At 44.2% G+C, this 27,816-nt stretch overlaps 2 protein-coding genes across 3 annotated transcripts; one reads left to right on the top strand and one right to left on the bottom strand.

The window, feature by feature from the left end:
• Positions 1 to 203: 203 nt before the first annotated feature.
• LOC106612978 (clathrin heavy chain 1) lies at positions 204 to 22,476 on the top strand. Of its 2 annotated transcripts, XM_014214748.3 has the most exons (32): positions 204 to 581; positions 1,449 to 1,656; positions 5,449 to 5,717; positions 5,999 to 6,160; positions 6,273 to 6,386; positions 6,517 to 6,690; positions 7,464 to 7,661; positions 7,852 to 8,052; positions 8,287 to 8,439; positions 8,582 to 8,704; positions 8,908 to 9,045; positions 9,144 to 9,308; positions 9,493 to 9,673; positions 9,818 to 9,981; positions 10,124 to 10,249; positions 10,376 to 10,518; positions 10,752 to 10,986; positions 11,100 to 11,222; positions 11,918 to 12,063; positions 12,221 to 12,404; positions 12,553 to 12,745; positions 13,429 to 13,586; positions 13,703 to 13,975; positions 14,137 to 14,304; positions 14,479 to 14,628; positions 14,817 to 14,948; positions 15,071 to 15,181; positions 17,377 to 17,547; positions 17,751 to 17,972; positions 18,645 to 18,665; positions 20,938 to 21,013; positions 21,188 to 22,476. In XM_014214748.3, exons 1-32 carry the CDS (start codon positions 540 to 542, stop codon positions 21,322 to 21,324), a joined length of 5,061 nt encoding a protein of 1,686 aa, XP_014070223.1. In that variant the 5' UTR covers positions 204 to 539; the 3' UTR covers positions 21,325 to 22,476. The 2 variants fall into 2 exon arrangements, with proteins under 2 accessions (XP_014070223.1, XP_014070225.1); XM_014214750.3 differs by lacking the exon at positions 18,645 to 18,665 and having other exon boundaries at positions 210 to 581.
• LOC106612979 (cilia- and flagella-associated protein 45) lies at positions 21,434 to 27,041 on the bottom strand. Its single transcript, XM_014214752.3, has 12 exons — positions 26,833 to 27,041; positions 26,578 to 26,691; positions 26,231 to 26,373; positions 25,846 to 25,990; positions 25,525 to 25,695; positions 25,136 to 25,314; positions 24,856 to 24,985; positions 24,489 to 24,635; positions 24,131 to 24,244; positions 23,820 to 24,013; positions 23,297 to 23,521; positions 21,434 to 23,102 (listed from the first exon to the last, which is right to left on the bottom strand). Exons 1-12 carry the CDS (start codon positions 26,833 to 26,835, stop codon positions 23,027 to 23,029), a joined length of 1,641 nt encoding a protein of 546 aa, XP_014070227.1. The 5' UTR covers positions 26,836 to 27,041; the 3' UTR covers positions 21,434 to 23,026.
• Between the last annotated feature and the right edge of the window lie 775 nt (positions 27,042 to 27,816).

The raw sequence follows: 27,816 nt of genomic DNA, 5'->3' as shown, positions 1-27,816 counted from the left end.
ATGTCCTTCCCGAGATATCCCCAGCTGCTTCCGGATTGAGAACATTCTGACTAAGATGGTGGCAAATGAAGATGTTTTACTCAGGCCGTTTAACTCTGAAAATGTTTCACAATTCCGGTTTACTTAAGGGGTGGTTCTCAATGCGACAGCAGCTTGGTTTTGTCGGCTTAGTTCATTGACCGTATAAACAAAACGCTTGGAGTGGGATATCTCGCTTCCTCTTCCATCTCTGATTCTGAGTCGTTTCCGCCGCCATTGCAGGTTTGGACTGAGATCAGTGTTTAAGCCACTGCCATCCATTCAGGCAGTGGAGAAAACGTACAAACATCCGGCGGCTACACTTGACATACGATTTTGGAATCACGACTAAGAAAATATTCAAAAAAAACACATTGATTGGACGTAAATATTCACTGTCTGACTTCGATTTACGAATCAGTGAGTGGGGAGGTCGTAGCTAGTACAGTGCTAACCTAGCCAGCTATTGTAGCTGCTTAGCTAGAATTTCAGGACACGGTAGAAGCAAAGGAAAACCCGCAATGGCACAAATACTACCTATCCGCTTCCAGGAGCACCTGCAGGTATGAAAACAATAGTTAAATACTAGTCGTGACCAGGTAGCGTAGCTATCGCGCTACACACCTCCAGATTTTTCTCGGCTGCTTGATGATTTTCGCTAACTAGCTAGCTAAGATAACTGTAGCTAGCAGTCCAACACCCGCAGCGAAATGAATGACCTCTCCTCCCCCGTTGCCATGTTATGTTAACTAGCTAGCGAAAAGACTACCACAGTGTGTCAGCTAGCTAGTTAACTTTCTAGGGTTGCCATCAAACGTAACGTTAACAAACTGCTTTCGTATGACCGCTACTATTTGTATTGGCCTGCTAACTCAAACATATTTCATGTTAGGTAATGGCTAGTTACTTAACTAGAACGATGTTTCTGCGTGACAGTCCATTCAATAACAGCCAGATGCATTTAGCTATGTCTGCTAGTCTGACACTGATCTTAGATTACCTTGGACCTTCATTCAAGTAAGGCAGGTGTTGAGTAAAATAAATTGGCTCAATCAACAGGCAGTAGTTCTATGCTGGTCAAAACAGCATAGTTAGTTAGTACTAGATTATTTATTTGGATGTAGCTAGCTATATGGCTATAGGATGATAAAAGGGTAATGCGTTTGAGTCTTTACAAATGGCTAACTACATCACGAATCATCATCAACATAACATCTTTATCAATGAGCCTGTGCATGGGCCTTGAGGCCAGTTAGCCCACTGAACTAAAGCTAAGGCATTAGTTCCAGGACAGGAGCCAACACGTTCAGGTCTGACAAGATTACTCACTCATCATGCAAGCGTTGTTCACAGAACCACCTCTGCAACAGTCACGCTAGCAATTGTTTTTTCAATAAATCATTCAAAAAATGTAATTCGATTTCCTTTAGCTCCAGAACCTAGGGATCAACCCAGCTAACATTGGATTCAGCACCCTGACTATGGAGTCTGATAAGTTCATCTGTATAAGAGAGAAGGTGGGCGAGCAGGCACAGGTGGTCATCATTGATATGGCCGACCCCAACACTCCCATCCGTAGACCCATCTCTGCAGATAGCGCCATCATGAACCCTGCTAGCAAAGTTATTGCCCTCAAAGGTAAGTACTTCCACTTACCCCAACCCCCTGAACTGTTTCCTTTGACTCAACTAATATGTACAGAGGCTGTGTTTTTAACAATTGAATTCAACCAAACTAAGTGGTTAACTACAGCTTTGACTGCTGTAGACCATCATTTCCCTGTGTGTTGCTGTCCTAATGTTTGTCAGCAAGTTATTGATCTAGACCTGTCACATTCTGCTTTGCGTGTTAATGACCATATACAGGCCTGTAGTAAAACTGCTTGTAATTTGCAATTTATAGTCATTTGAAATAATTTAACTCCTTTGTACACTGATAAAATTGTCATACAATCATGAATGCTTGTCTATTTTTGCTTGTTTTTGCTCTTTTCGTTTCTTAATGCTTTCTTATATGTTTGCAGACGGTGAGTTGGATTTTATATATCATGAGTTGTGGAAGTTGTAATCATGCTTGCACTGTGTTGGAATGTCTGTCCAGTACTGTGTATGTTCTGTTTACATAGGAAGGAGTGTTAGAAAGTAGAATGGAAGCACAAGGGGGATGATTTAAAGAGCGGGAGGATATAGGATAAATGACAAACAGAATATGGAAATACAAGGAAGTTCATCAAGACCTCTAGGGTAGAGGAAAAAATCCCTGAAGTAAAAACGTCTGTGAGTATGCCATGTGCCAATGTGCACCTTTTATATCGACAAGTCCCCGTTATGGCACATTGCACACTACTGTCTCAGTGGCCTAGAGATCAAGGCTTGCACAGGCTGAGACAGTGAAATATTCCTCTGAAGCAAGATCCTTGGGATAACTTTTGATAATGTGTTATTCATGCACCTATTATGACTATCCAGTTTGAGAGCTGGTCTTGGCCTATAGGCTGAAGTAGTCATGGTTTGCATGATATTGTCAGTGCGTCCTTGACTGCAGTGTAAGAGAGAGACTTGCGTTCAGAGACCAAATGTATTGCAGATCCTGCATATTATTAAACTACAGGAAAATCAGATATGCAATATTTATTTCAATGCTAGACTATGGTAACCAAATGAATTTGGATTTTTGTGTTGATTGATTAATGTTGATTTGACACCCCACCCCTGTATATTGGTCTTTATGTTGCCTATGATGTATTATATTTTAATTGTTTACTTGTCAGGCAAGATAAGTGATCAAATGTGTCATATCTCTCCGTTAGATGGGCTAGCCTGTTGTTTTTATATATATATTTTAGGCTCTGTGATTTGTAGTCCAGGTGTTTAAGATTACACAACAGGAAACGTAGGCCTATAGACGCACAGTGCCAGTCAAAAGTTTGGACACAGCTACTCATTCAAGGGTTTTCTTAATTTTTACTATTTTCTACATGGTAGAATTATAGTGAAGACATCAAAACTATGAAATGACACACATGGAATCATGTAGTAACCAAAAAAGTGTTATACAAATCAAAATATATTTGAGATTCTTCAAAGTACCCACCCTTTGCCTTGATGACAGCTTTGCACAAACTTTTGACTGGTACTGTAGGCTGTGCTTTTCCATGGTAAAATGTGAACTATAGCAGGTTCATCATAGGCTACAGCCACAATAATTGAATGAATAGGAAACTCTTTCCTTGCTCCAATAATAAGCCAGTGATTGGAAAGCCTGAAATTAAATTGGTGTCAGTCGGTGCATCCCAAGACACTTCTCGTACCTCATCACATCTGTTTGTGCTTTGTGGTCTTGCGTTAATCTGCATTCAGACCCAACCCAAACTCCTTAATTCATCTCAGGATTAATAGTGGGTTAGGGATCCTGTAGAGCTGCTTGAACTCCAGATTTACACCCCTGAAGTTGACTTATGACTAAGCAGACACGTTAGGACTTGAGTAAAATCGCCTTATACAGCCTTTGGCTTTTGTTGTTAAAGCCTGAATTCAACATTTATTTTTTTTATAAAAAGTGTTAATGGGTGAGAAAAAAACAATACCCCATAATGACTAAGTGAAAACTTGTTTTTAGAAATGCTTGCAAATTGATTGAAAATAAAATACTGAAATCTAATTTAGATAAGTATTCACACCCCTTTGCTATGACACTCCAAATTGAGCTCAGGTGCATCCAACTTATTTTGATCATCCTTGATGTCACTACAACTTGATTGGAGTCCACTTTTGGCAAATTAAATTGTTTTGTCATGATTTACAAAGAAACACACCTGTCTATGTAAGGTCCCACAGTTGACAGTGCATGTCAGAGCAGAAACTATATCATGAAGTCTGAGAGAATTGTGATGAGGAATATATCTGGGGAAAGGTATAAAACTATTTCTAGAATGTTTAAAGTTTCCAAGAGCACAGTGGTCTCCATCATTGGGAAATGGAAAAAAATATGGAACTATCGCAGACTCTGCCTAGAGCTGGCCATCTGACCAAACTTAGCAACCGAGCAAGAAGCACCTTGGTCAGGGAGGGGACTAAGAACCCAATGAACACTCTGACAGAACTACAGAGTTCCTTGGCTGAGATGGGAAAAGCTGCCAGAAGGACAACAGTCTCTACAGCACTTCACCAATCTGGGCTTTAAGGGAGTGTGGCCGGACGGAAGCCACTTCTGAGAAAAACGCACATGACCTCACACCTGGAGTTTGCAAAAAGGCAGTGAAAGACTGAGAGCATAAGGCAAAAGATTCTGTGGTCTAATGAGATACTCTGGCCTGAATGCAGAGCGCTATGTCTGGAGAAAGACAGGTGATGAGCTGTGCCTGGTAAACACCATCCCTACGTGAAGCATGGTGGTGGCAGCAACATGCTATGTGGATGCTTTTCAGCGGACTGGGAGACTGGTAAAGAGGGAACAATGAATGGCGCAAAATACAGGCAAGTCCTTGATGAGAACCTGCTTCAGAGTACAAACGAATTTAGACTGGTGACAGGATTTATGTTCCAACAGGACAATGACCCCAAGCATAAAACCAAAGCAACGTTGGAATGGCTTCAGAACAAGAATGTAAAAGGCCTTGAGTGGCCCAGACTTGAAACCCATTGAAACTCTGTGGAAAGACTTGACTTCACTGCTGATCCCCATCTAACTTAACAGCTTGAGAAAATCTGCAAGGAAGAATGGGAGAAAATCCCCAAATCCAGATGTCCAAAGCTGATAGACATACCCGAAGACTATACAAAGCTGTAATTGCTGCCAAAGGTACTTCTACAAAGTATTGACTCAGGAGTGTGAATGTTTATGTAAGAGAGACATTTCTGTATTTCATTTTCAGTAAATTTGCAACATTTCAAAAACCCATGTTTTCACTTCGTTATTATCTGGTGTTGTGCGTAGATGGTTGATAAATCTATTTAACCCATTTTGAATTATTCAGGTTGTAACACAACAAAATGTTGGAATAAGTCATGGGGTATGAACTTTCTGAAGGCACTTGTTTGTAAGTTGTCAATTCACCCAGTCCCTAGAGGTTGCTGCTTATTAGCCTCATCTGGATTGGTCAATGTCTTCTGCCTTTTTGTATTGAATCTCTTTTCATAACTGAATGCAGATCTGACCATGTTATTGGTTGTCCGCTGTGGTCTTGCTTTCTACATTGCAAGTGCTGTTTTGTATGGTCATTTAGTGGTGCTCGCACCGAACCATGACTACCAATATTTCTAAATCAAGTAGAATTTGCTATTACATTATTTTAATTTCCCCTATAGTCTGTTTGTGTGTGGGGATTAGTAGTTGACATTAGTTAGTGGTGATAGTGTTTTATTTTATTTAACCTTTTATTTAACTAGGCAAGTGCTATATCATCATTCCTTTTTCTGTATGAATTTACAGCTGCGAAAACCCTCCAGATTTTCAACATTGAGATGAAGAGCAAGATGAAGGCTCACACCATGACTGATGACGTCACTTTCTGGAAGTGGATCTCCCTCAACACTGTAGCATTGGTCACAGACAACGCTGTCTACCATTGGAGCATGGAGGGAGACTCCCAGCCAGTCAAAGTCTTTGACCGTCACTCCAGCCTTGCCGGCTGTCAAATCATCAACTACCGCACCGACGCCAAACAGAAATGGCTGCTTCTCATTGGGATTTCAGCACAGGTACTGAAATAGAAGGAATTAGATTGTATTTCTGGTGGACACTAGCTGTAATCTACTGAAAAGTGACTTGCATTTTTTTTTTTTTATAGAAGTTAATCCGTGTGAGTGTCCACACTACTGTACAGCAATACACTGACCTGATAGAGGCTAATCTCTTGCTTTTTAGCTGTATTGAAGCTTGAACAGCGTCATGAAATGTTCTGCCCTGAAGACTTATTTACCACTGGAAAAGACTGCTGTAACACAAGCTCTTATACAGTATGTGTTTTCCCTAATTTTAGCAAAACCGTGTGGTGGGAGCCATGCAGCTGTACTCTGTGGACAGGAAGGTGTCCCAGCCCATTGAGGGCCACGCCGCAGGCTTTGCCCAGTTCAAAATGGAGGGCAACACAGAGGAATCCACACTGTTCTGCTTCGCTGTCCGAGGGCAAGCTGGAGGAAAGGTAGGACTCTCCGCTCAACATGGACATGGAGTAGTCAGGAAGGGCTGTAATTGAATGTGGGGGAAGAAGAACGGGAGATGTTTTTCTTCTGAATATGTTTTTGCTTTTCTAGTTACACATAATTGAAGTGGGGACCCCACCAACAGGCAATCAGCCGTTTCCAAAGAAGGCAGTGGACGTGTTCTTCCCTCCTGAGGCCCAGAATGACTTCCCTGTAGCCATGCAGGTACTGGAACCACTTTACAGTAGACGGACAAGCACTCAAACCTGTTCCATACAGACATGCAGGGCCTCAGCATTAATACCCGCTATGATACAGCTACTGAAGCCTTGTGTCCCTGCTCTCTGTCCTCTAGATCAGCTCGAAGCAGGATGTTGTCTTTCTCATCACCAAATATGGCTACATCCACCTGTATGACCTGGAGACTGGCACCTGTATTTACATGAACCGGATCAGCGGGGAGACCATCTTTGTTACAGCCCCACATGAACCAACTGCTGGCATCATTGGAGTCAACAGGAAAGGACAGGTAAGTCTCCACTGGGTAGCCGGGAGTGAAGGGGAGTGTGTTAGTCCTTTTATCAGGAGTAACCAAATACCAGTGAGCTGATCAATGGGTTTCCTGTCCAAAACACACAGAGCCATTAAACATTCAGGAGGATGGAAAGCTGATCCATGTCTGGAGAGCCCACTGCTCTAGCTCTCCTCCTCAGAAATCACAAATACTGTACCTGTGTGATGGCTTGAGAGTCCCATTTATTAAACAGAGTGTGTTAGAAATTGTGTGGCAGTGTGCTTTTGTCTCTGAAGAGTATGATTGACGTGTGTGTCACTTGGTGACCTTGGCTGAGGGAAGCCTTGTATATAGCTGCTGAAACGGCGCCTCCAGCTCCAGCAGTGAGCACCATGTGAAACACAGTTGGAGGTCCCGTCAGGCGTCCTAATCTCCTTAAAGCTCCTGGCTTGCTAACCCTCCAAGTCTGTTGCTCCTTTACATCTTAATGTATCAAACACATACATGCATACACACACACACACACACACACTGCTCCATGGGGATGGCCATCTGTGTACTTCATGAATCTGCCAAGCTTAATTCACAAATACCATTCTCTATTCCAGCAGCAAATATTTTTTTACACAGTCAATTAAATTTGGAATAAATATGAGTTTAACAAAGGAATGATATACCAATTTTGTTACAATTGTCTCCACATATAAACTAATGTAATAGTACACATATTTTCATGTCTGTATAGGAGTGGACTCTAACCCTGTCTGTGTGTTAATGTGTTTGTCCAGGTGTTGTCAGTGTGTGTGGAGGAGGAGAACATCATCCCTTACATCACCAACGTTCTCCAGAACCCAGACCTGGCCCTGCGTATGGCTGTGCGCAACAACCTGGCCGGGGCCGAGGAGCTGTTCGCCCGCAAGTTCAACACCCTGTTCGCTGCAGGGAACTATTCTGAGGCTGCCAAGGTGGCCGCCAATGCTCCCAAGGTACTGCCAATGCACCAAAACGCCAATGACATAATCGCTATCTGTGGGATGATATTTTGTCTGCAAAACACATTTCTGTCTTGTGGATGTTTTTTTTTCTTCTACTCGTTCTGTCTTTTATCATAATCACACTCTTTTTTTTTTTTTTTAAATGTCATCTTGCATTTTTCGCACCTTTCCTCCTCCCCAGGGTATCCTGCGTACCCCAGACACCATCCGTAAATTCCAGAGTGTGCCAGCCCAGCCGGGCCAGACCTCTCCCCTGCTGCAGTACTTTGGCATCCTGCTGGACCAGGGCCAGCTCAACAAGTTTGAGTCCCTGGAGCTGTGCAGGCCCGTCTTACAGCAGGGACGCAAGCAGCTGCTGGAGAAATGGCTGAAAGAGGACAAGGCAAGGAAACCATAGTTATCATAATAAACTGATACTATAGCTATGTTCACTGTTACGTTTGGATGTTCAACATTGAGCTTTACAGTTTTATGTTCCAATTATGTGTTGCTCAACATATTGCACTGGTCTGTTCAAATATCCCTATAACTATTGGGCTGGCTAGGACTCGGTTAGGAATTCACAGCTTGTTGTGAGTTGTCTCAATGAATGAACATTGCATGTATACTTCTACAGCTGGAGTGTTCAGAGGAGCTGGGGGACCTGGTGAAGTCAGTGGACCCCACTCTGGCCCTCAGCGTCTACCTCAGGGCCAACGTGCCCAACAAAGTCATCCAGTGCTTCGCTGAGACCGGACAGTTCCAGAAAATTGTCCTCTACGCCAAAAAGGTTAGTGGTGTTTCTATTTTTATCTACTAGACCTGTCCAATATAACATTTGACTTGACACAAAATGGAGTTCTATAATATGGTCAAATTAGATTGTGTTCAATTTTGAACTATACAATATGTTTTCCGTATTTCCACTCTAGGTGGGCTACACCCCAGACTGGATGTTCCTGCTGAGGAACGTGATGAGAATCAGTCCAGAACAAGGCCTGCAGTTCTCCCAGATGCTGGTGCAGGACGAGGAGCCGCTGGCTGACATCACACAGGTCAGAGGGCAAAGGGCCAAACGTCTTCACCACCTCAAGAATTCATTTATCGTCCTATTTCCCTTTATATTTAAATTTGCTGAATGGAAAAAACCTGGTTCATTGCTTTTCTGTGAGGTGGCTGTATGAAATGATGGCTGTATACAGTAACATGAATGATGTGTGGTAGCTGATGTGTTGTGTCGGTCTGTCTCCCTGTTCAGATCGTTGACGTGTTTATGGAGTATAACCTGATCCAGCAGTGTACCTCCTTCCTCCTGGACGCCCTGAAGAACAACAGGCCTGCTGAGGGGCCTCTGCAGACACGCCTGCTAGAGATGAACCTGGTCCACGCCCCACAGGTACACATGCATATCACACCCACAGCAATTTTATGTTTTTTGTTCCACTGACTCGTGGACTCTATTTTAAATGAATGCTGTTTTTTTTCCCACTTCAGGTGGCTGATGCCATCCTGGGCAACCAGATGTTCACCCACTACGACCGTGCCCACGTTGCCCAGCTGTGTGAGAAGGCTGGCCTGCTGCAGAGGGCTCTGGAGCATTACACCGACCTGTACGACATCAAACGGGCTGTGGTGCACACACACCTGCTCAACCCTGAGGTATAGGACACTATCTAACACACAATCACACACTGCATGGAATAGAATGTCCTTGACCAGAATGCTCATAGTCTTGGAGAGCGGTGTGTGTGTGCTTGTTGTGTTTTGCTCTTAAGAAACGTGACCTTGACTAATGTGTGCATCTGTGCACTGACTCTGTATGTATATTGACTCTGTCCTACAGTGGCTGGTGAACTTTTTTGGCTCCCTATCAGTGGAGGACTCTCTGGAGTGTCTTCGGGCCATGCTGTCGGCCAACATCCGTCAGAACCTGCAAATCTGTGTCCAGGTGGCCTCTAAGTACCACGAGCAGCTCTCCACCAACTCCCTCACCGAGCTCTTTGAGTCCTTCAAGAGCTTCGAAGGTAAGCAGACCATACACCTGACGCAAACCACCTAGTCTTGTCCTCACCTGCATGGAACATGGTCATGAGTGTCTTAACAACCACAGTTGTTCTTCCTATCGCTCTATGTGTATAGGGACTAAGTTCTGTGTCTGTTCATTCCAGGTCTGTTCTACTTCCTGGGTTCCATCGTTAACTTCAGCCAGGACCCAGAGGTCCACTTCAAGTACATCCAGGCCGCCTGTAAGACAGGACAGATCAAAGAGGTGGAGAGGATCTGCAGAGAGAGCAACTGCTACGACCCCGAACGAGTCAAGAACTTCCTCAAGGTATTGGAGTAAAGGAGGCATACTGTAACATGACATCACAGTTCAGCATACTTCAGTCTTTCTTTGGTTAATTACCCTGAAAGCCAGGTCTGGGTGTTAGTTTGATTCTGTGAGCTGATATGAATCTTGCCTCTCTTCACAGGAAGCTAAGCTGACTGATCAGCTACCCCTGATCATCGTGTGTGACCGCTTCGACTTTGTCCACGACCTGGTCCTCTACTTGTACCGCAACACCCTGCAGAAATACATTGAGATCTATGTGCAAAAGGTATACAGCCTCCTATTAACCTGTGTAGGACTTTACAGCTTCTTTATTCACACTGAATTAAAGGGTCACTACCATTGTTTGATTTGTAAATGTTCTGTAACTAAAATATATATTTGTGTGTGTCAGGTGAACCCCAGTCGTCTGCCGGTGGTGATTGGAGGGCTGCTGGATGTGGACTGTGCTGAGGATGTGATTAAGAACCTGATTCTGGTGGTGAAAGGACAGTTCTCCACTGATGAACTGGTGGCCGAAGTGGAGAAGAGGAACCGGTAAGGAGCATGGGGACAGGGAGAAAGATTTGTCTCAGCCCAGACTGGCTTTATATTAAAGGGGCCTTTCTTGCGAGGGCTTGTTTTTGTCACCAACTGCAGCTGTAGTGCATTTGATTGTGGGATTACTTCTGAAAGAGAAAGTAGGATGAAGTGGTGCTGTTTGTCCCAGTTAAAAGTGGAAATATGTCTAGTTTATGAAACTTGAAAATGTATCTGTGTGTTGTCTCCAGACTGAAGCTGCTCTTACCCTGGCTGGAGGCCCGTATCCACGATGGCTGTGAGGAGCCAGCTACCCACAATGCCCTGGCCAAGATCTACATCGACAGCAACAACAACCCAGAGCGCTTCCTGCGTGAGAACACCTTCTACGACAGCCGCGTGGTGGGCAAGTACTGTGAGAAGAGGGACCCCCACCTGGCCTGCGTGGCCTACGAGAGAGGACAGTGTGACCAGGAACTCATTAATGTGAGTGGGGAAATAAGAAATACATTTTAACTTGACTAGTACATTGAAATGGTAATTTAGCAGTGTTTGCATATGTTTGGCCTCATACTGATCATCTTACATTTCCTGTAAAGGTGTGCAATGAGAACTCTCTGTTCAAGAGTCTGTCTCGCTACCTGGTTCGCCGTAAAGACCCTGAGCTGTGGGCCAGCGTGCTGCTGGAGAGTAACCCGTTCAGAAGACCTCTCATCGACCAGGTATGGACCTGTTCCTGCATGTTAGAAATGCAAACATCGGGGCTCCCGAGTGGCGCAGTGGTCTAAGGCATTGCATCGCAGTGCCACTAGAGATTCTGGGTTAGAGTCCAGGCACTGTCGCAGCCGGCTGCGACTGGGAGATCCATGGGGCGGCGCACAATTTGGCCCAGCGTTGTCCGGGTTAGGGGAGGGTTTGGCCTGGGATGCTGGGATGGTGCTGGGATGTCCTTGTCCCATTGCGCACTAGCGACTCCTGTGGCGGGCCGTGTGCAGTGCACGCTGACACAGTCGCCAGGTGTACAGTGTTTCCTCTGACACATTGGTGCGGCTGGCTTTCGGTTTAAGCGGGCATTGTGTCAAGAAGCAGTGCGGCTTGGTTGGGTTGTGTTTCGGAGGAAGCACGACTCTTGACCTTCGCCTCTCCCGAGTCCGTACGGGAGTTGCAGAGATGAGACAAGACTGTAACTACCAATTGGATATCATGAAATTGGGGCGAGAAAGGGGTAAAAGAAACGCAAACATCATCCTCACTAAAACCATTGTCCCAACCTCTACTGCGATGCCCCACCCACACTTTCCTCATATTTCTCATGATGGTTAAATTGTTATTTGTGACCCATTTTGGCTCCAAGTGGCTATATTTCCTCCATTCTGGAGTAATGAATGATGTTGATTATGTCTCTATCTTTTATCAGGTTGTTCAGACTGCCCTGTCTGAGACCCAGGACCCAGAGGAGGTGTCAGTCACAGTCAAGGCCTTCATGACTGCAGACCTCCCCAACGAACTCATTGAGCTGCTGGAGAAGATCGTTCTGGATAACTCAGTCTTCAGTGAACACAGGTACTAGGGCTACTGAAGCTCTACTATCTGTGCTCACTGGCAGACTGAGCTGTCCATTGTGTGTCTGCTCTTTCAATACCGGGTAGCTTTGGAATGTTAAACTTTTGTTGTTTTACTTTGTCAATGCTGAGCAGAATTCATCTGTGTTTTAATTCAGAAACCTTCAGAACCTGCTGATCCTAACAGCCATCAAGGCGGACCGTACCCGTGTGATGGAGTACATCAACCGCCTGGACAACTACGACGCCCCTGACATCGCTAACATCGCCATCAGCAACGAACTCTTTGAGGAGGCATTCGCCATCTTCAGGAAGTTTGACGTCAACACCTCTGCCGTGCAGGTCAGTGGTCAAGTCTTTTGCTCTGGGAAATGGACCATTGACCAAAAGGTTGCTGGTTCAATTCACATTGTGGACAATGCTACTGTTCTGCTTGAATTCTACAGATCAAGAGGTGAACTTGACAAAAGTTATTTCTGTATGTTTTTAGGTTCTGATTGAGCACATTGGGAACCTGGACCGGGCCTATGAGTTTGCTGAGCGCTGCAATGAGCCTCCAGTGTGGAGCCAGCTGGCCAAGGCTCAGCTCCAGAAGGGTCTGGTGAAGGAGGCCATCGACTCCTACATCAAGGCTGACGACCCCTCTGCCTACATGGAGGTGGGCCAGGCTGCAGCCCAGAGCGGTAAGAGACAACATTGTTCCATGTAATGTCCAGCATACGACCAACAACATTTTTCAATGTAGGCTTACCATTTGAGGTGAAGGTATTCACATGCTGTATCTAAATGTGGGTAACGTAGTCTGGGTACCAGTCTCTGGTTCCGCACTTTGTGTCATATGCCAAAGAGACTGGCCTTTCTCCAATCTCAACGTTCAATATGCAGCTGGATTTACAGCTATGCTGCTCATTCGTTGTAGGAAATCATTCATATTTCCCATGACGACATGTGGAGCCTCGAAACAAACATTTAGCTGTTAGCTAGGCAAGTTTTATTTTGCGGCATAAAATCAAAGCTAAGATGTTTTGTGGCTGGAATTGCAGTATGTATTTAGTTTGAGAATTTTGGTGTGAGCTGAACTTTTGACCAACTGGTTTAGTCTGGAGAAACAAAATGGTTGCCGAGCAACCAGACACCACCACAATCTGAGAGGGGAAAAAAAGTGATAGTTTCAATATTTGCTTAAGGATAGCTGTGAGGGTTATCGAATCACGATCAAATCATGATTCAAATTATAGAATGTTCAGAATTGAAGAAAGACCAGTATCTGGCAAATGACAGAGTACAAGGAGTGGAATGTAATAGCTGAACAGAGATGGCAACCAGGCGAGGGGAAAAAGGCTTAGTGTTCCCCTACTATCCTCAGGTAACTGGGAGGACCTGGTGAAGTTCCTTCAGATGGCCCGTAAGAAGTCCCGTGAGTCCTACGTGGAGACAGAGCTCATCTTCGCCCTGGCCAAGACCAACCGCCTGGCTGAGCTGGAGGAGTTCATCAATGGACCCAACAACGCCCACATCCAACAGGTACTCTCCAAACACGATATACACACACTGCCACACACACAGGTTTACCTGCCACATCCCTCTCCATCACTGCTGACCAGTATCATACGTTTTCTTATTGTCTTTCTCTATACCAGGTGGGTGACAGGTGTTATGATGAGAGGATGTATGATGCGGCCAAGCTGCTCTACAACAATGTGTCCAACTTCGGGCGGCTAGCGTCCACCCTGGTCCACCTGGGAGAGTACCAGGCCGCTGTGGACGGAGCCCGCAAGGCCAACAGCACCCGCACCTGGAAAGAGGTGTGCTTTGCCTGTGTGGATGGAAACGAGTTCCGCCTGGCCCAGATGTGTGGCCTGCACATCGTTGTCCATGCTGATGAACTGGAGGAACTCATCAATTACTACCAGGTAAGGTACTACCATTTGGTTCAATTACTACCAATAGTCACTCTCATAGCAATTGCCTTATCCAGGCAAGAGTTTTAACCCAATTGTACCATAGCATGTGATAAATGTGTTTTTAATGGTCCTGTGTTGATTGAAGATGCCATGGTTGTGTTTATCTCCAGGACCGTGCTTACTTTGAGGAGCTGATCACCATGCTGGAGGCAGCCCTGGGCCTGGAGCGGGCTCACATGGGCATGTTCACCGAGCTGGCCATCCTCTACTCCAAGTTCAAACCCCAGAAGATGAGGGAGCACCTGGAGCTCTTCTGGTCCAGAGTCAACATTCCAAAGGTAAGAGAGGGAGAACACTGCCACATAGATGTCTATATGCAAGGGGATTCAAATGATCTGCATCGTCTTCCTATTTTATTTGTTCATATATTATTTGTGTGTGTGAGAGATTCAGTGACTATCTCAGTGTGCTGTTTTGGGGTGGGTGAAGATAATGTTAATGTGTATCTGCAGGTCCTGAGGGCTGCAGAGCAGGCCCACCTGTGGGCGGAGCTGGTCTTCCTCTATGACAAGTATGAGGAGTTTGACAACGCCATCATCACCATGATGAGCCACCCCTCCGATGCCTGGAAGGAAGGACAGTTCAAAGACATCGTCACCAAGGTAAATGAATGACTGCAACAACACCCAAGCTCAGCATTGACTGGATCTCATGTTTTAGATTTGCAAACATTTTATGTTCGTCACTCAAGGTTAAGATGTATTCCATGGTCATTGTATTAGACCAAGTATTTGTCACTGAATAGAAATCCACGTCCTGCAGCTGAATGTATGATGCTTTGTGATTCCAGGTGGCCAATGTGGAGTTATACTACAAGGCTATCCAGTTCTACCTGGAGTTTAAACCATTGTTACTGAACGACCTGCTCATAGTGTTATCACCACGACTCGACCACACCCGCGCTGTCAACTTCTTCATGAAGGTACTGGGACGCTACTCTGTCCATACTTGATAGATTGAAAGCTATGTTGTATGTCAATCTTTGGCATTCAGAACGACCTGCTTGACTGTCCACTGACTGAACTTTTCTCTGTCCACCTCCAGACCAAGCAGCTGTCACTGGTCAAGCCGTACCTGCGGTCAGTGCAGAACCACAACAACAAAGGTGTCAACGAAGCACTTAACAACCTCTTCATCACAGAGGAAGACTATGCGGTACTAAGATCTTTTAACATAGTGGCAAGAAAAAGTACAGTTGAAGTCAGAAGTTTACACACTTAGGTTGGAGTCATTTAAAACTCGTTTTTCAACCACCGCAAATTTCTTGTTAACAAACTATAGTTTTGGCAAGTCGGTTAGGACATCTACTTTGTGCATGACACAAGTAATTTTTCCAACAATTGTTTACAGACAGATTATTTCACTTATAATTCACTGTATCACAATTCCAGTGGGTCAGAAGTTTACATACACTAAGTTGACTGTGCCTTTGAACAGCTTGGAAAATTCCAGAAACTTATGTCATGGATTTAGAAGCTTCTGATAAGCTAATTGACATAATTTGAGTCAATTGGAGGTGTACCTGTGGATTTATTTCAAGGCCTAACTTCAAACTCAGTGCCTCTGCTTGACATTATGGGAAAATCAGACCTCATGAAAAAAATAGAGACCTCCACATGTCTGGTTCATTCTTGGGAGCAATTTCCAGACACCTGAAGGTACCACATTCATCTGTACAAACAATAGTACGCGAGTATAAACACCATGGGACCACGCAGCCATCATACCGCTCAGGAAGGAGACGCGTTCTGTCTCCTAGAGATGAACCTACTTTGGTGCGAAAAGTGCAAATAAATCCCAGAACAACAGCAAAGGACCCTGTGAATACTGGAGGAAACGGGTACAAAAGTATCTATATCCACAGTAAAACGAGTCCTATATCGACATAACCTGACAGGCCGCTCGGCAAGGAAGAAGCCACTGCTCCAAAACTGCCATAAAAAAGCCAGACTATGGTTTAAAACTGCACATGGGGACGAAGATTGTACTTTTTGGAGAAATGTCCTCTGGTCTGATGAAACAAAAATAGAACTGTTTGGCCATAATGACCATCGTTATGTTTGGAGGAAAAAGGGGGATGCTTGCAAGCCGAAAGAACACCATCCCAACCGTGAAGCATGGGGGTGGCAGCATCATGTTGTGGGGGTGCTTTGCTGCAGGAGAGACTGGTGCACTTCACAAAATAGATGGCGGCATGAGGATGGAAAATTATGTGGATATATTGAAGCAACATCTCAAGACATCAGTCAGGAAGTTAAAGCTTGGTCGCAAATGGGTCTTTCAAATGGACAATGACCCCAAGCATACTTCCAAAGTTGTGGCAAAATGGCTTAAGGACAGCAAAGGCAAGGTATTAGAGTGGCCATCACAAAGCCCTGACCTCAATCCTATAGAAAATGTGTGGGCAGAACTGAAAAAGTGTGTGCAAGCAAGGAGGCCTTCAAATCTGACTCAGTTACACCAGCTCTGTCATGAGGAATGGGCCAAAATGCACCCAACTTATCGTGGGAAGCTTGTGAAAGGCTACCTGAAACATTTGACCCCAAGTTAAAAATGTTTTAAAGGCAAACCAAATACTAATTGTGTATGTAAACTTCTGACCCACTGGGAATGTGATGAAAGAAATAAAAGTTGAAATATATCATTCTCTCTACTATTATTCTGACATTTCACATTCTTAAAATAAAGTGGTGATCTAACTGACCAAAGACAGGGAATTTTTACTAGGATTAATGTCAGGAATTGTGAAAAACTGAGTTTAAATGTCTTTGGCTAAGGTGTATGTAAACTTCCGAGTTTATCAAGACATTCTGCAGGAGAACGTTAGGCTATCTGTCCGCCAAATGAAGCTCAACAGAAGTTGGATGACGCAATAGGACAACAACCCATTAGACAGAAGTAAATCAACAACCAGAATGGCTTGAACAGAAAAAAATACGCCTTCTGGAGTGGCCCAGTCAGTCCTGACCTCAACCCGATGGAGATGCTGTGGCATGACCTCGAGAGCCGTTCACACCAGACATCCCAAGAATATTGTGGAACTGAAACAGTTTTGTAAAGAGGAATGGTCCAAAATTCCTCCTGACCGTTGTGCAGGTCTGATCCGCAACTACAGAAAACGTTTGGTTGAGGTTATTGCTGCCAAAGGAGGGTCAACCTGTTATTAAATCCAAGGGTTCACATACTTTTTCTTCCCACCGTACGCTTTGTTTTGCATACTGTGGAGAAAAGAAACTGAAAACGCTGAAATTACCATTGTGAAAAGATTATTATTTTGTTGAAAAAGAATGTGCATCCATTTTCTGTCATGCAAATAACTTTCTCTCTTGTTACTATTCTGTCCTGTCCAGGCCCTGCGTGCCTCCATCGATGCCTACGACAATTTTGACAACATCACCCTGGCCCAGGGCCTGGAGAAGCACGAGCTGATTGAGTTCAGGAGGATCGCTGCCTACCTCTTCAAAGGCAACAACCGCTGGAAGCAGAGCGTGGAACTCTGCAAGAAGGACAAACTCTACAAGGTCCAGCTTCTCCTCAACTTTATATCAACTTATATTTTGTCTACAGACCAGTGACCATCAGCTCACACAGATACCCATGCTGCTGTTGTTTTTGTAAAACGTGTGGGTCATATCATTGCTTTTAGATATGTCACTCAGTCTGAATTCTCTCCCCTTGTGTCTCCCTGTTCTGATGTGTATGTCTGTGGTGTTTTGATGTGTAGGACGCAATGCAGTATGCGTCTGAGTCAAAAGACGTGGAGCTGGCTGAGGAGTTGTTGGCCTGGTTCCTGGAGGAGGATAAGAAAGAGTGCTTTGCCGCCTGCCTCTTCACCTGCTACGACCTGCTGAGGCCTGACGTAGTGCTGGAGACGGCCTGGAGGCACAACATCATGGACTTCTCCATGCCCTACTTCATCCAGGTCATGAGGGAGTACCTCTCCAAGGTGGGTTAGGTTGGCCACTCCTCGGATGGCAGTTCACCCCATAGGGTATTTTATACATGACCTAAACCCTTACCAGACTACCAGTGTCTCCAGTGAAAAGTAGGTACTGTTAACATGGTGATGCACTTACTGAGTTCACCTTCTTTTAGGATATTTTAAACAACCACAACTTCAGCCGATCTCATCCTGTTCTGTTTATCTCGATCATGATACCGGTAATCATGTTTCTTTTTGATTTTGATTTTCATCTCGGCTACTTTTCCGTACAAAAGTTATCGTCAGGAGATTCATACTGCTTAGTATTCTCCTGCCACATATATTTGTCATATGTCAAGAAATACCAGAACTAACAAAATGGTAGTATTGTCTACTGGGGGGGCTCTTGTACAAAATTATGCATGTTGTGTTATGCTTAATATAATGATATTTTCGAAACAAGTCTGCTGATATAAAATATATCTGTTTGATGAATATTGTAATTCTAACTTAAAAGTACCACATGAACAATTGTACTAGAGCTTGCATTTGTATGAAACGTTGCTTATTTCCATCTCACTGTGATGTTTCTTCTGTTTTCTTTGTTGATCTGATGATTCCACATTTGTTCTCTCTGTTGGGGGAGAGTTTCAGTGTGTTTTTCTCCTTAAGTTGCCTCTCTGAATTCCCTTTCAGGTTGATGCGATTAAGGAAAAGGTGAAAGTCCAGTCCATTTCCAGTCATTCTTTTTGACCCCATGTAGTCTGTAGTTTGGAGGAGTGAAACTAGAGGAAACTGCATGAGTCTGTCCCCTCCCCATGTCACTGCTGCTTCTGACTCCACACCTTGACTAGACAACCCACCCAGAGTCGTCTGGAGTGGGGCTCTCCCACCCTGCCTTTGGTGAGCTGCTGGGCATGCTGGGGTTTGGAATGGCTCTGTTAGCTATTGCTCTTTGTTCCAGGGTTGAATCAGTGACTGACCAATTAGGATTCAGGAACTCATTCACCCCAGCAACACCCAAACAGGGATGTTTAGTTCCATTCCCTTGAGGCTGTCCACATAAACCAGCAAACTCAGTAACTGTCCAGGAGCAGGAAAGGATAACCTACCGTAGTCAGACAATCCTCTCCCTTAGACCTGTAGATACTAATGAAAAACTACCACTGTCTGTAATATCACTGAGCTGCTGTTGGCTTGAGTCTGTGAGAATCTGTACCACTTGCCATTTGGGGGTCAACCTTGGTAGGGTAGTGAGGTTTGATGTGTACTGAAATCTATGTTAAAACAGCCCTGGGGCCACATTTGAATTGTTCAATGTTGTCCTTATAGTGAAGTTATGTAGCCTCACATTTGGCTATGCACAGCTGTAAAGTGGGAGTGTAGAACATACTCTGTATGGAAATGGATGAAGTGACCATTCTTTCAGAGTTCCTTCTTATCTAACTGTTTACGGAATTAACTCGCAAAATAAAAAATGAGTGGCGCAGTGGTCTAAGGTACTGCATCTCGGTGCAAGAGTCGTCACTACAGTCCCTGGTTCGGATCCAGGCTGAATCACATCCGGCTGTGATTGGGAGCCCCATAGGGGCGGCGTACAATTGGCCCAGCGTCGTCTGGGTTTGCTTGGGGTAGGCCGTCATTGTAAATAATAATTTGTTCTTAACTGACTTGCCTAGTTAAATAAATGTTAAATAAAAATGGTAACATGTATGTAGATGTTTTTTTGTTATTATAATTTTGTTCCTTTGATTTGTTAGTAGTTGCATTGTAGTTTCTTTGCTATTCCAGAACTTAAGTGTGTCTCCAATGACAAGTGGGGTACTGCGTGTGCATAGGGTGCGGAAAGCGTGTTACAAACTTGTAGTGTGTTCAGGGCAAGCATGCGTTTCCCCCTCCATAGCATTTGCAGCACTTTGGACAGGCTAGGAGTCCTCGTTGTTGGCTGTGCCTGCTTCGCGACGCCTTGACAGGCCGTACAAACCATCCCTTCATCCTCTCACTCCCTCCACTGTGGCTCTCTGCCTCTCATGCACTCTTCTAAACAGAGAAATGAACCTAACTGCCGCTTCAGCATGTCTCTTTCCCCTTCAATGAACCCACAGCCTGTTTACCTGTATCTTAAAACAACGTACTGACTCTGTTTTGCCAGATAGCAAGTATGTAGAGAACTGAACCCTATTGTGATCTGACAGGAGAGAAGTATACTCATAGTTGACTTATCAAGGTTTTCTAGAAGTGATATTGTGTATTTTCAGGATGCATAGGTTGTTTCACTTACATTCAAGACGCTGCTCGCTTTTTCTTGTGAATTGTCAGTCTTGTCTTTTACAATTCCTGCTCTGAGCTGCTTAACTAATCAAGAGGACCGACAGGATAAAGATTTGCCATATTTACTGGTCGACCATTTAATATAAATATAATCTTACCATTTAGAGCTTTTTTATTATTGTGGTTTCCAGTTGATTCGTTGGATCTGTTTGTTCTGCTTCAGGGTAGGGAAAGTTTTCTTGTTAGCGTTTGTGGTAGTGCTTGTAATCCCTGGTAGTTCAGTTTCTGTGACGTTGGCCCATATTAGAGCTGTTGAAATGGGTTTGGTTCTCTACATACAGTCCAAACACATGGAAATAGATTCATCTGGTGGCTGGATGCTGGGACCATTGTGTTTTGTTTAGGCCTAGCTGTGTGTGTCTAATCTGAAGTTAGACTCGTTTACAACCCTAATGCTGGTCAACATTGGTAGCTAGTAACACCAGTAGCCACTAGTGACAATGCCTGACAACAACAACAAAAAACTCCCACACCCGTAACATGGCCTGCCTCTTGCAGCCTGTTTTTAATCTTGACTTTATTCGTCTCTGCCTGTCAGGAATGGTCCCATCGGCCAGCCAGTGAAATAACCCAGAGGTCAGTTATAAAGGCGTCTCATTAGAGCTCCCCTTGCTGGTTGTGTCTGGTTAACATGCTCACTTCTCTGCTTGCTTCTCAGGTTGACAAGCTTGACGCTTCCGAGTCCCTAAGGAAACAGGAGGAGCAGAACACCGAGTCCCAGCCCATTGTTTATGGTACGACGACCTCTACATAACCCTGCCCCTCTATTGGTTGAATATGTTAAACGGGGGCCTATTATGCTTTTCTTTGTAGTTTTAGCACCTAGGCAATGTTAACCCTTTAGAGTGTGTTTGTGTTAGCAGTTTTGGCATGATCTCATGCTAGTGTGTGTCCTCTGTTTGTTGCAGGCACGCCCCAGCTCATGCTCACTTCAGGCCCTGGTCAGGCTGTGCCCCCCCAGTCTGGCTACGGAGGTTACGGCTACCCAGCAGCACCCGCCGGTTATGGCCAGCCACCCCAGCCTGGCTTTGGCTACGGCATGTGAATGCCCACCACCCCAACCCCCAAGTCATCTGTTTGTCTCTCCTTATGTTCCTCACCAGCCTACCATGCTCTTCTACTCACAGAATAGACAAACATCAAGCAAACCTGTGCTCATTCAATTATTTTTATTCTGTTCTCCCTTAACTGCAATGAATGACTTTTATTTGTATTGTTTTGAACAGAAATTGGACCACTTTTTTTTCTTGGTTTTCCACATTCCATATTTATGACTACTGAACACTTACTATAATGATTCTTTTTAACAGGTTTATGTTATGTATTTAAGTGGACCTTAGAAAGAAGCAATTAGCCTTTTTGAAGTAGTTGGAACATCTGATTTGCACTGTTGTGAAGAAACTAATAGAAACTCTTAATTTTGATGTACTGAACGTGTGAACAGTTTACATTGTCTATTGTCTGTCTGTATAATGCATTTCATTATTGTATATTCTGAAAAAAGGTTACATAATATTTGAACATATATTGCCACTTCAATGACTATAGCTAGCAACACTAAGTAACAATAGTATATTCTGCACAGGCGTGTAGCTTTATGGAGTTTTAAATGCATAGACGTATGTATCTGAGTGTGTGTGTGTGATCTAAATAAGAATTTGAATCCCCCTCGGCCTATACTGGCTCTCCAGTCAACCCCAGTAGATGTTAATCCTCCTTTGTTGACTCCGTGTGTTTTAATCTAGGTGACCTGTTTTGCTGTGTACAGTGCTTGTGTGTGAGACTGTGTCTGTGTATATGCAGGGGCGATCAAAGGCTGACTGCAGACCCGTACATGTGTATTTACTCACCACCCTCCTTGTGCTGAGGTCTGTGTATGCCAGGTGTTGTGGTGTTCTAGGTCACCATATTTTTGTGTGTACATAAGAAGGATCATTTTAAAAAAAAAGTGGAGATCCTACTCGTCGTCCTCCACGGCGCTGTCCCGTTTGGTTCGGTCAGTGCGATTGGCTCTGAGAACAAATAGAGGAATTGGAGGACAGACTCCTTTTGGTGTCCTAATGTCAACTTGTTTAGATCAGTAACACTCCTGTAGGTTATGTATTTCAGTGGTTATTATGAAGAATTAGATCTCAGTACTACAGCATACAGTGATTTGTTGAGAATGGTCTGAAATAAAAGCCTGTATTTATCTTGATGTATTCCCGAAGTGCTTTTGAGCTGTGTGTGTAAAGTGTCATCCTAATCTCTGAACATACCTTTCTTTTATCATGCATATTAACAATAAAACATTGCGATAAAAGCCATGCTGAAAGGGACATTTAAAAGACTAAATAAAAATGATATCCTGTAGATAAAATAATCTTGGGTCCTGTATGACTGGAATCTGTTAGGCACAGTCTAATTAATTGATCTAACAAAAAAATAATATACATTTTAAAATAATCACATTTAAGTCAATATATAAACAATACATTTTTCTTTTTGCTTCAATCAGTCGTTGAATAGTTAATGTGCACTACTTAAGGTCACGCCTACAGTACAATTATAAATATTCATAGTTTGTAAGTCATCTTTATTCAGAAATGATCTAATGATCACTAACATAAAGGTGCTGCACTAGATTTATACCCTGTGCTAATTATTTTCTCTCTACCCTGTCAGAAAGTGTGATGGCAGTGCCAATTTATCTATTTTGTGAAATCTTTGATAAAGATCAGGGTTTGTGTTGCAGTCTGTCAGTCATGCTAGTGAGCCAGAGCACGGAGGGCATGCACCCTTCTCTCCACTTCATTGCAATACTTCTCTGGAAGTCCAGCAGCTCTACAAGTAAAATGAACAAACATGAATTACAAAACTAAACCTGACCATTCCCCAAAAAACACCTGGTTTACACCCAGTGCTGTTGCTTTCACGTAATATCCTCTCAGTTCCCCTCAATTCTATGTACCACTTTGTCCCTTTACATAGTTAGTCCCCACCCACTCCCTATACATAGAGTTAGTCCCTGTACTTACTTGAGCTCCCTGAGCTTCTTCTCCTTGATCTCATCAAGGCGGATGCGGCGATGGCGGGCCTCCTCGTCCAGCCGGTCTCCCTCTTTGTAGACCTCCCTGCGCAGGGCGATGGCCTGCATCTCCCGCTCCCTCACCTGCTGGCGCACCCCGTCAGCGTGACGCAACACCTTGATCCTGTGTTTCTCCTCCTTGTCCTTCTCCTTACAGATGGATACCTGCTGGGCCCTGGGGTGAGAGAAAAAAAACTGGCTGTAAAACGCAACTGCTAATACAGACACCTTTACTAACATTTTAAAGCCTGGTTGTCCAAGGCATAGCATAGTGTTATGCTTTGATTTATGAAACCGCCTGTAATACAAGTACAGTTATCGGGTTATTACAGTAGTAACTACCCACTGGGCACAGATCAATTCAACATCTATTCCACGTTGGTTCAACGTATTTGCATTGATATGATGTGGAAACAAAGCTGATTCAACCAGTGTATGCTCAGTGGGTACATTTACATTGTGTCATGGTGTACCTCAAAACCCTGTCAAACTCAGCCCTCTCTCGCCCAGCCTCGATGGATAGGAGGTGCTCCTTATGTGTGACCTGCTCCAAGCGAGCTGCCTTCAACCTCTCCTCAACATCCACCTTCTTTTTGAGCTGCTCCTTCTCTTTTCTCCTCCAATCCCTCTCTGCTCCCTCCTGGTTCCTCCTGGCTCGAAGCTCATCCTTACAGTCATACACAAAACCACTGTAACCATTCCTCCATACCTTTTATGATCAATTACGACAACAACAGGTCAGTGTGAGCCACTGTGAAACAAATGAAACTTTGGTGCTGCTCACCTGCTCTGCCTTGTGGTCTTTTTCTCTCTCCTGTAGGGCTCGCAGTCTGGCCACTTCCTTCTCCTTCTCTCTCTTGATACGTCTCTGTTCAGCCTCGTACTCAGCCTCCCGCTCCTGTAGGGGCCACACAAAAGTATATTTGGCTGCGTTAACACAGGCATTCTAATTCAGATTTCTTTCCCCAATTATTGGTAAAAGAACTGATCTGATTGCTCAAAATACCAATTTGTGGAAAAATATCAGACTTAGCCTGCCAGTGTAAACGCAGCCTTAGACACCTTTTTTGCCCTTTTGCTTTCTGACCCAAAACAAGAAGGCCAAAGACCTATAATAAAGTCCATAATGGAGTAACTCTTACCATTTTCTTGTGGGTGTACTCCATAGCCCGGAGGTCGGCCAGTCTCTCCTCCTCTTTGTTGCGCTCCTTGGCCAGCAGGCTGTCCTCGTTGATACGGAGGATCTCCTGCTGCAGACGCTGCTGCTCCTCCTTCTTCCTCTCCAGAGCCTGGGAGACACAGCACACCATTCTGTTGTTTATTATTCCTTAGGCCTAACTGCATTACGATTCATTCATTAATGATATTCATTAGTTGCAAGAATACAAACAGATCTGTGATCAGGCTAATTCATGAGGAATTTCTAACTGAAATTCAAAGTGATAATACATTGCCCTGGCGATAAGACTGTTGTACTGCACAAGGAGACTTGTCTCTAACTAATAATACCTCCAGCTCCTCCATCTGCATCTTCTCCAGGTTCTCCAGCATCTGCTGGCCCTCCTGCTCCTTCATCTCATTCTGCATCATCCTGTCCTCCAGACGCTCCTCAATCTGGTTTATAATCAGCTGCTTTCCCCTATAGACACACACAGAGAGGACAGCTGAGGAATTACAGTTTGGAAGAGATGTAGTGTATTTGCTTTTAAATGGGCCATTGTGTGGGTGGGTGGGTGGGTGTGTGTGTGTGTGTGTGTGTTTGTGTGTGTATGAGCATGTGTGTCCTCACTGGATCCTCTGGTGTTTGCGCAGCTCGTCGATCTGCTCCTGGGCCTCCAGGGCTCTCCTGCGGTCCACCTCCATCATGGCATCCAGACGCCTCTCCTCCTCCTGTAGCTCAGCCAGGATCTGCTGCCTCTCTAGGATCTGGGCATCCCTCACTGCGTGGCACCGGGCACCCAGGATCAACTGGCCACAACAAAAGGGTACCATGCACGACACACACAAGGACACGGAGATGGAAGGGTCTGGACAGGGCATGGGTAGAATAACTGGGGAAAAGTGTGATATTGCAGTGATGTTGGGACAGAAGTTGAGATAAAACAAATAACAAAGAGTAGCGAAGTAAAGAGAAAGAGTGAGCAATGAGAGAGTGAACGGTTGATTCTCTTGCTGTACCTCATTGAGTTTCTTGACCTCGTCCTCCTGCTCCATCCTCATGGCGTTGGCCCTCTCCAGTAGGTACTGAGCTCTTTCCTTGGCCTCGGCCTCCAGTTCACTTAGGCCCTGGTTCTTTTGACGAGACAGGTCAGCCTGGCGGATATGGGCCTTTCTATCCTCAGCAGCATCCTGGTCAGGAAAAACAGCAACATTGGAACAGTGCAATGGTTAGTTTGGGTGTAATGCTGTAGCTGGGACCCTGTACTGCCAGTTAGTCACCCAGCTTTTATGTGGTAAAGGTTGCTTACAAATTCATCAGGTACATTTGTCCTTTCTCACCATAGCTGCTTCTCTCTCCCTCCTCTGGGATTCCAACGTCAACTCTCGCTCCTCCTTGGTTGAAACCAGAGAAGCTGTTGCAATCCGCTCGATATCAGTTGGACGGAGGATGACAGACAACCCAGACGGATCCTTACTTGGGATCCTGGCAAAATGACAGCATGATTTGGTTTTATTTTGTAATTCACCACCACTTGAAAAATGTGATTGTGGGATATGTTTATTGGTGCAATGTAGGTTTATGGAACTGGATGGCATTCTCTTTTATAATGAGTAAACAGTAATAAACACTGCCAAGTGTAGTACTGTTATGTTCACAAAGCATTAGACTTGATGATCACATCAAGTAACCGAATGAGAAGTTGAGGTATTGACTGATACTTGCTTCAGGTCTCGGATGAGGTCCTTTGTGATGATGCGAACTGTCTCTAGTTTCTGAGTCCTCTGACTTGGAGCAGACCTGGACTGGCCCCTGGGTCCGAACCGGCCACCCCTCTCAGTGTCCTTGACATTGCAGGCTGACAGAGCCTTGAGTGAGAAAATCCAACATACATTTACACCAATTCTCTATCTCACTCACACACACACACACACACACACACACACACACACCGACACACACACACACATATACATACATAGACACACAGACCTTGCACAGTTCAACTGTCACATCTTATTGCTATGTGTTTATCCAATGCAGATGAAAGAAATGGCTGACATATGGCCCACCTGTTTTGGGGTTCCAAAGAGGCTCTCATCCACATGTGAGGTGAGTGCACGAGTGCGATAGCGACGTGAACGGGAGCTACCAGAGAGCTTAGATGAAGACCCTATACTCTGTGGCTGCGACAAAGTCAACAGTGTTGGTACTGGTAGAGTTATACAGTAATTGAAAGTGTGTACAGACCAGCAAATAATTATGACTTTCATGAATGTAATTTTTATGTCAAGCAAGATTGTGGGCCTGTCTCTGATTCTACTTACCATGATGATCGTCAAAAAAAGTCCACTCTCATCAACCAAAATAAATAACAGCTAAAATATTGACAGGAAAGTCACCATTATAATAACACAACGAATATCCAATGTTAGGAAGCACCTAGTTAGCTATTTTTCGTTCTTAATTATGGGAGAAGTGCTTGGCATATCCTTGAAAATTAGATGTTTTGTTGTTATGTATCCATGGAAACCCTGATCTTAAAATAGAAGAGTCCACGTGGCCTCTGTGCCCGCCCTCTTGACACAGCCAGATGAATCATCTATTGTCTTGTATACTTTCTATTAAGGTGAATCAGAGGTGCGTTGATACAATGTTTGATTTCAGTGCATGCATGCATGCAGCATGTTCGATATAATATACAAAATGTGCAATGCATGTTGCTGTATGGTGGAGGTGGTACATCACACTTTGTGCTCACTAAGTGGCGCCAAAGTACCTAATCTCTGCAAACGAGACAACCCAGCAACTATGTAACACGCCGTCATGATGACACATAGTTCATGGCATTTTCGATAGAAAGTTCATGTTTGTGGTAGCGTGGTCATTGACTTGAATATCGGGCTTGGTGTACAGAGATTGAAAGAAATGGCCCACTGGGCACAGACGTCAGTCAATTCAACGTCTATTCCTATGTTTGTTCAAGTAATGTCATTGCAATGACGTGCAAACAACGTTGATTCAACCAGTGTGCGCCCAGGGGAAGGAAGTTTATGGTAACAAGAAACGTGGACTAACCAGAGAGGTAAAGAGCAGAAAGGTATTCACACCCTTTTACTTTTTCCACATGTTGTTGTATTACAGCCTGAATTTAAAATCGATTACATTTAGATTTTGTGTCACTGGCATACACACAATACCCCACGATGTCAAAGTGGGATACATTTTTTAGAATTGTTTTACAAACTATTTATAAATGAAAAGCTGAAATGTCTTTTTATTTCACCTTTATTTAACCTGGTAGGCCATTT

The sequence above is a fragment of the Salmo salar genome, chromosome 09 (assembly GCF_965601325.2).
Source record: "Salmo salar chromosome 09, fSalSal1, whole genome shotgun sequence".
NCBI classification, from domain to species: domain Eukaryota; kingdom Metazoa; phylum Chordata; class Actinopteri; order Salmoniformes; family Salmonidae; genus Salmo; species Salmo salar.
This window is presented reverse-complemented; position numbering and strand designations above follow the sequence as displayed.

What these genes read in the sequence shown, in the direction of transcription:
- LOC106612978 (XM_014214748.3), top strand. Translation starts at nt 540, where the DNA reads ATGGCACAAATACTACCTATCCGCTTCCAGGAGCACCTGCAG. An exon ending in TGGCCGCCAATGCTCCCAAG is followed by an intron (nt 7,662 to 7,851) that starts GTACTGCCAATG and finishes CCTCCTCCCCAG; the next exon opens with GGTATCCTGCGTACCCCAGA. An exon ending in ACAACGCCCACATCCAACAG is followed by an intron (nt 13,587 to 13,702) that starts GTACTCTCCAAA and finishes TCTCTATACCAG; the next exon opens with GTGGGTGACAGGTGTTATGA.
- LOC106612979 (XM_014214752.3), bottom strand. An exon ending in AGTACACCCACAAGAAAATG is followed by an intron (nt 24,245 to 24,488) that starts GTAAGAGTTACT and finishes TGGCCCCTACAG; the next exon opens with GAGCGGGAGGCTGAGTACGA. An exon ending in AAGAAGCTCAGGGAGCTCAA is followed by an intron (nt 23,103 to 23,296) that starts GTAAGTACAGGG and finishes TTTTACTTGTAG; the next exon opens with AGCTGCTGGACTTCCAGAGA.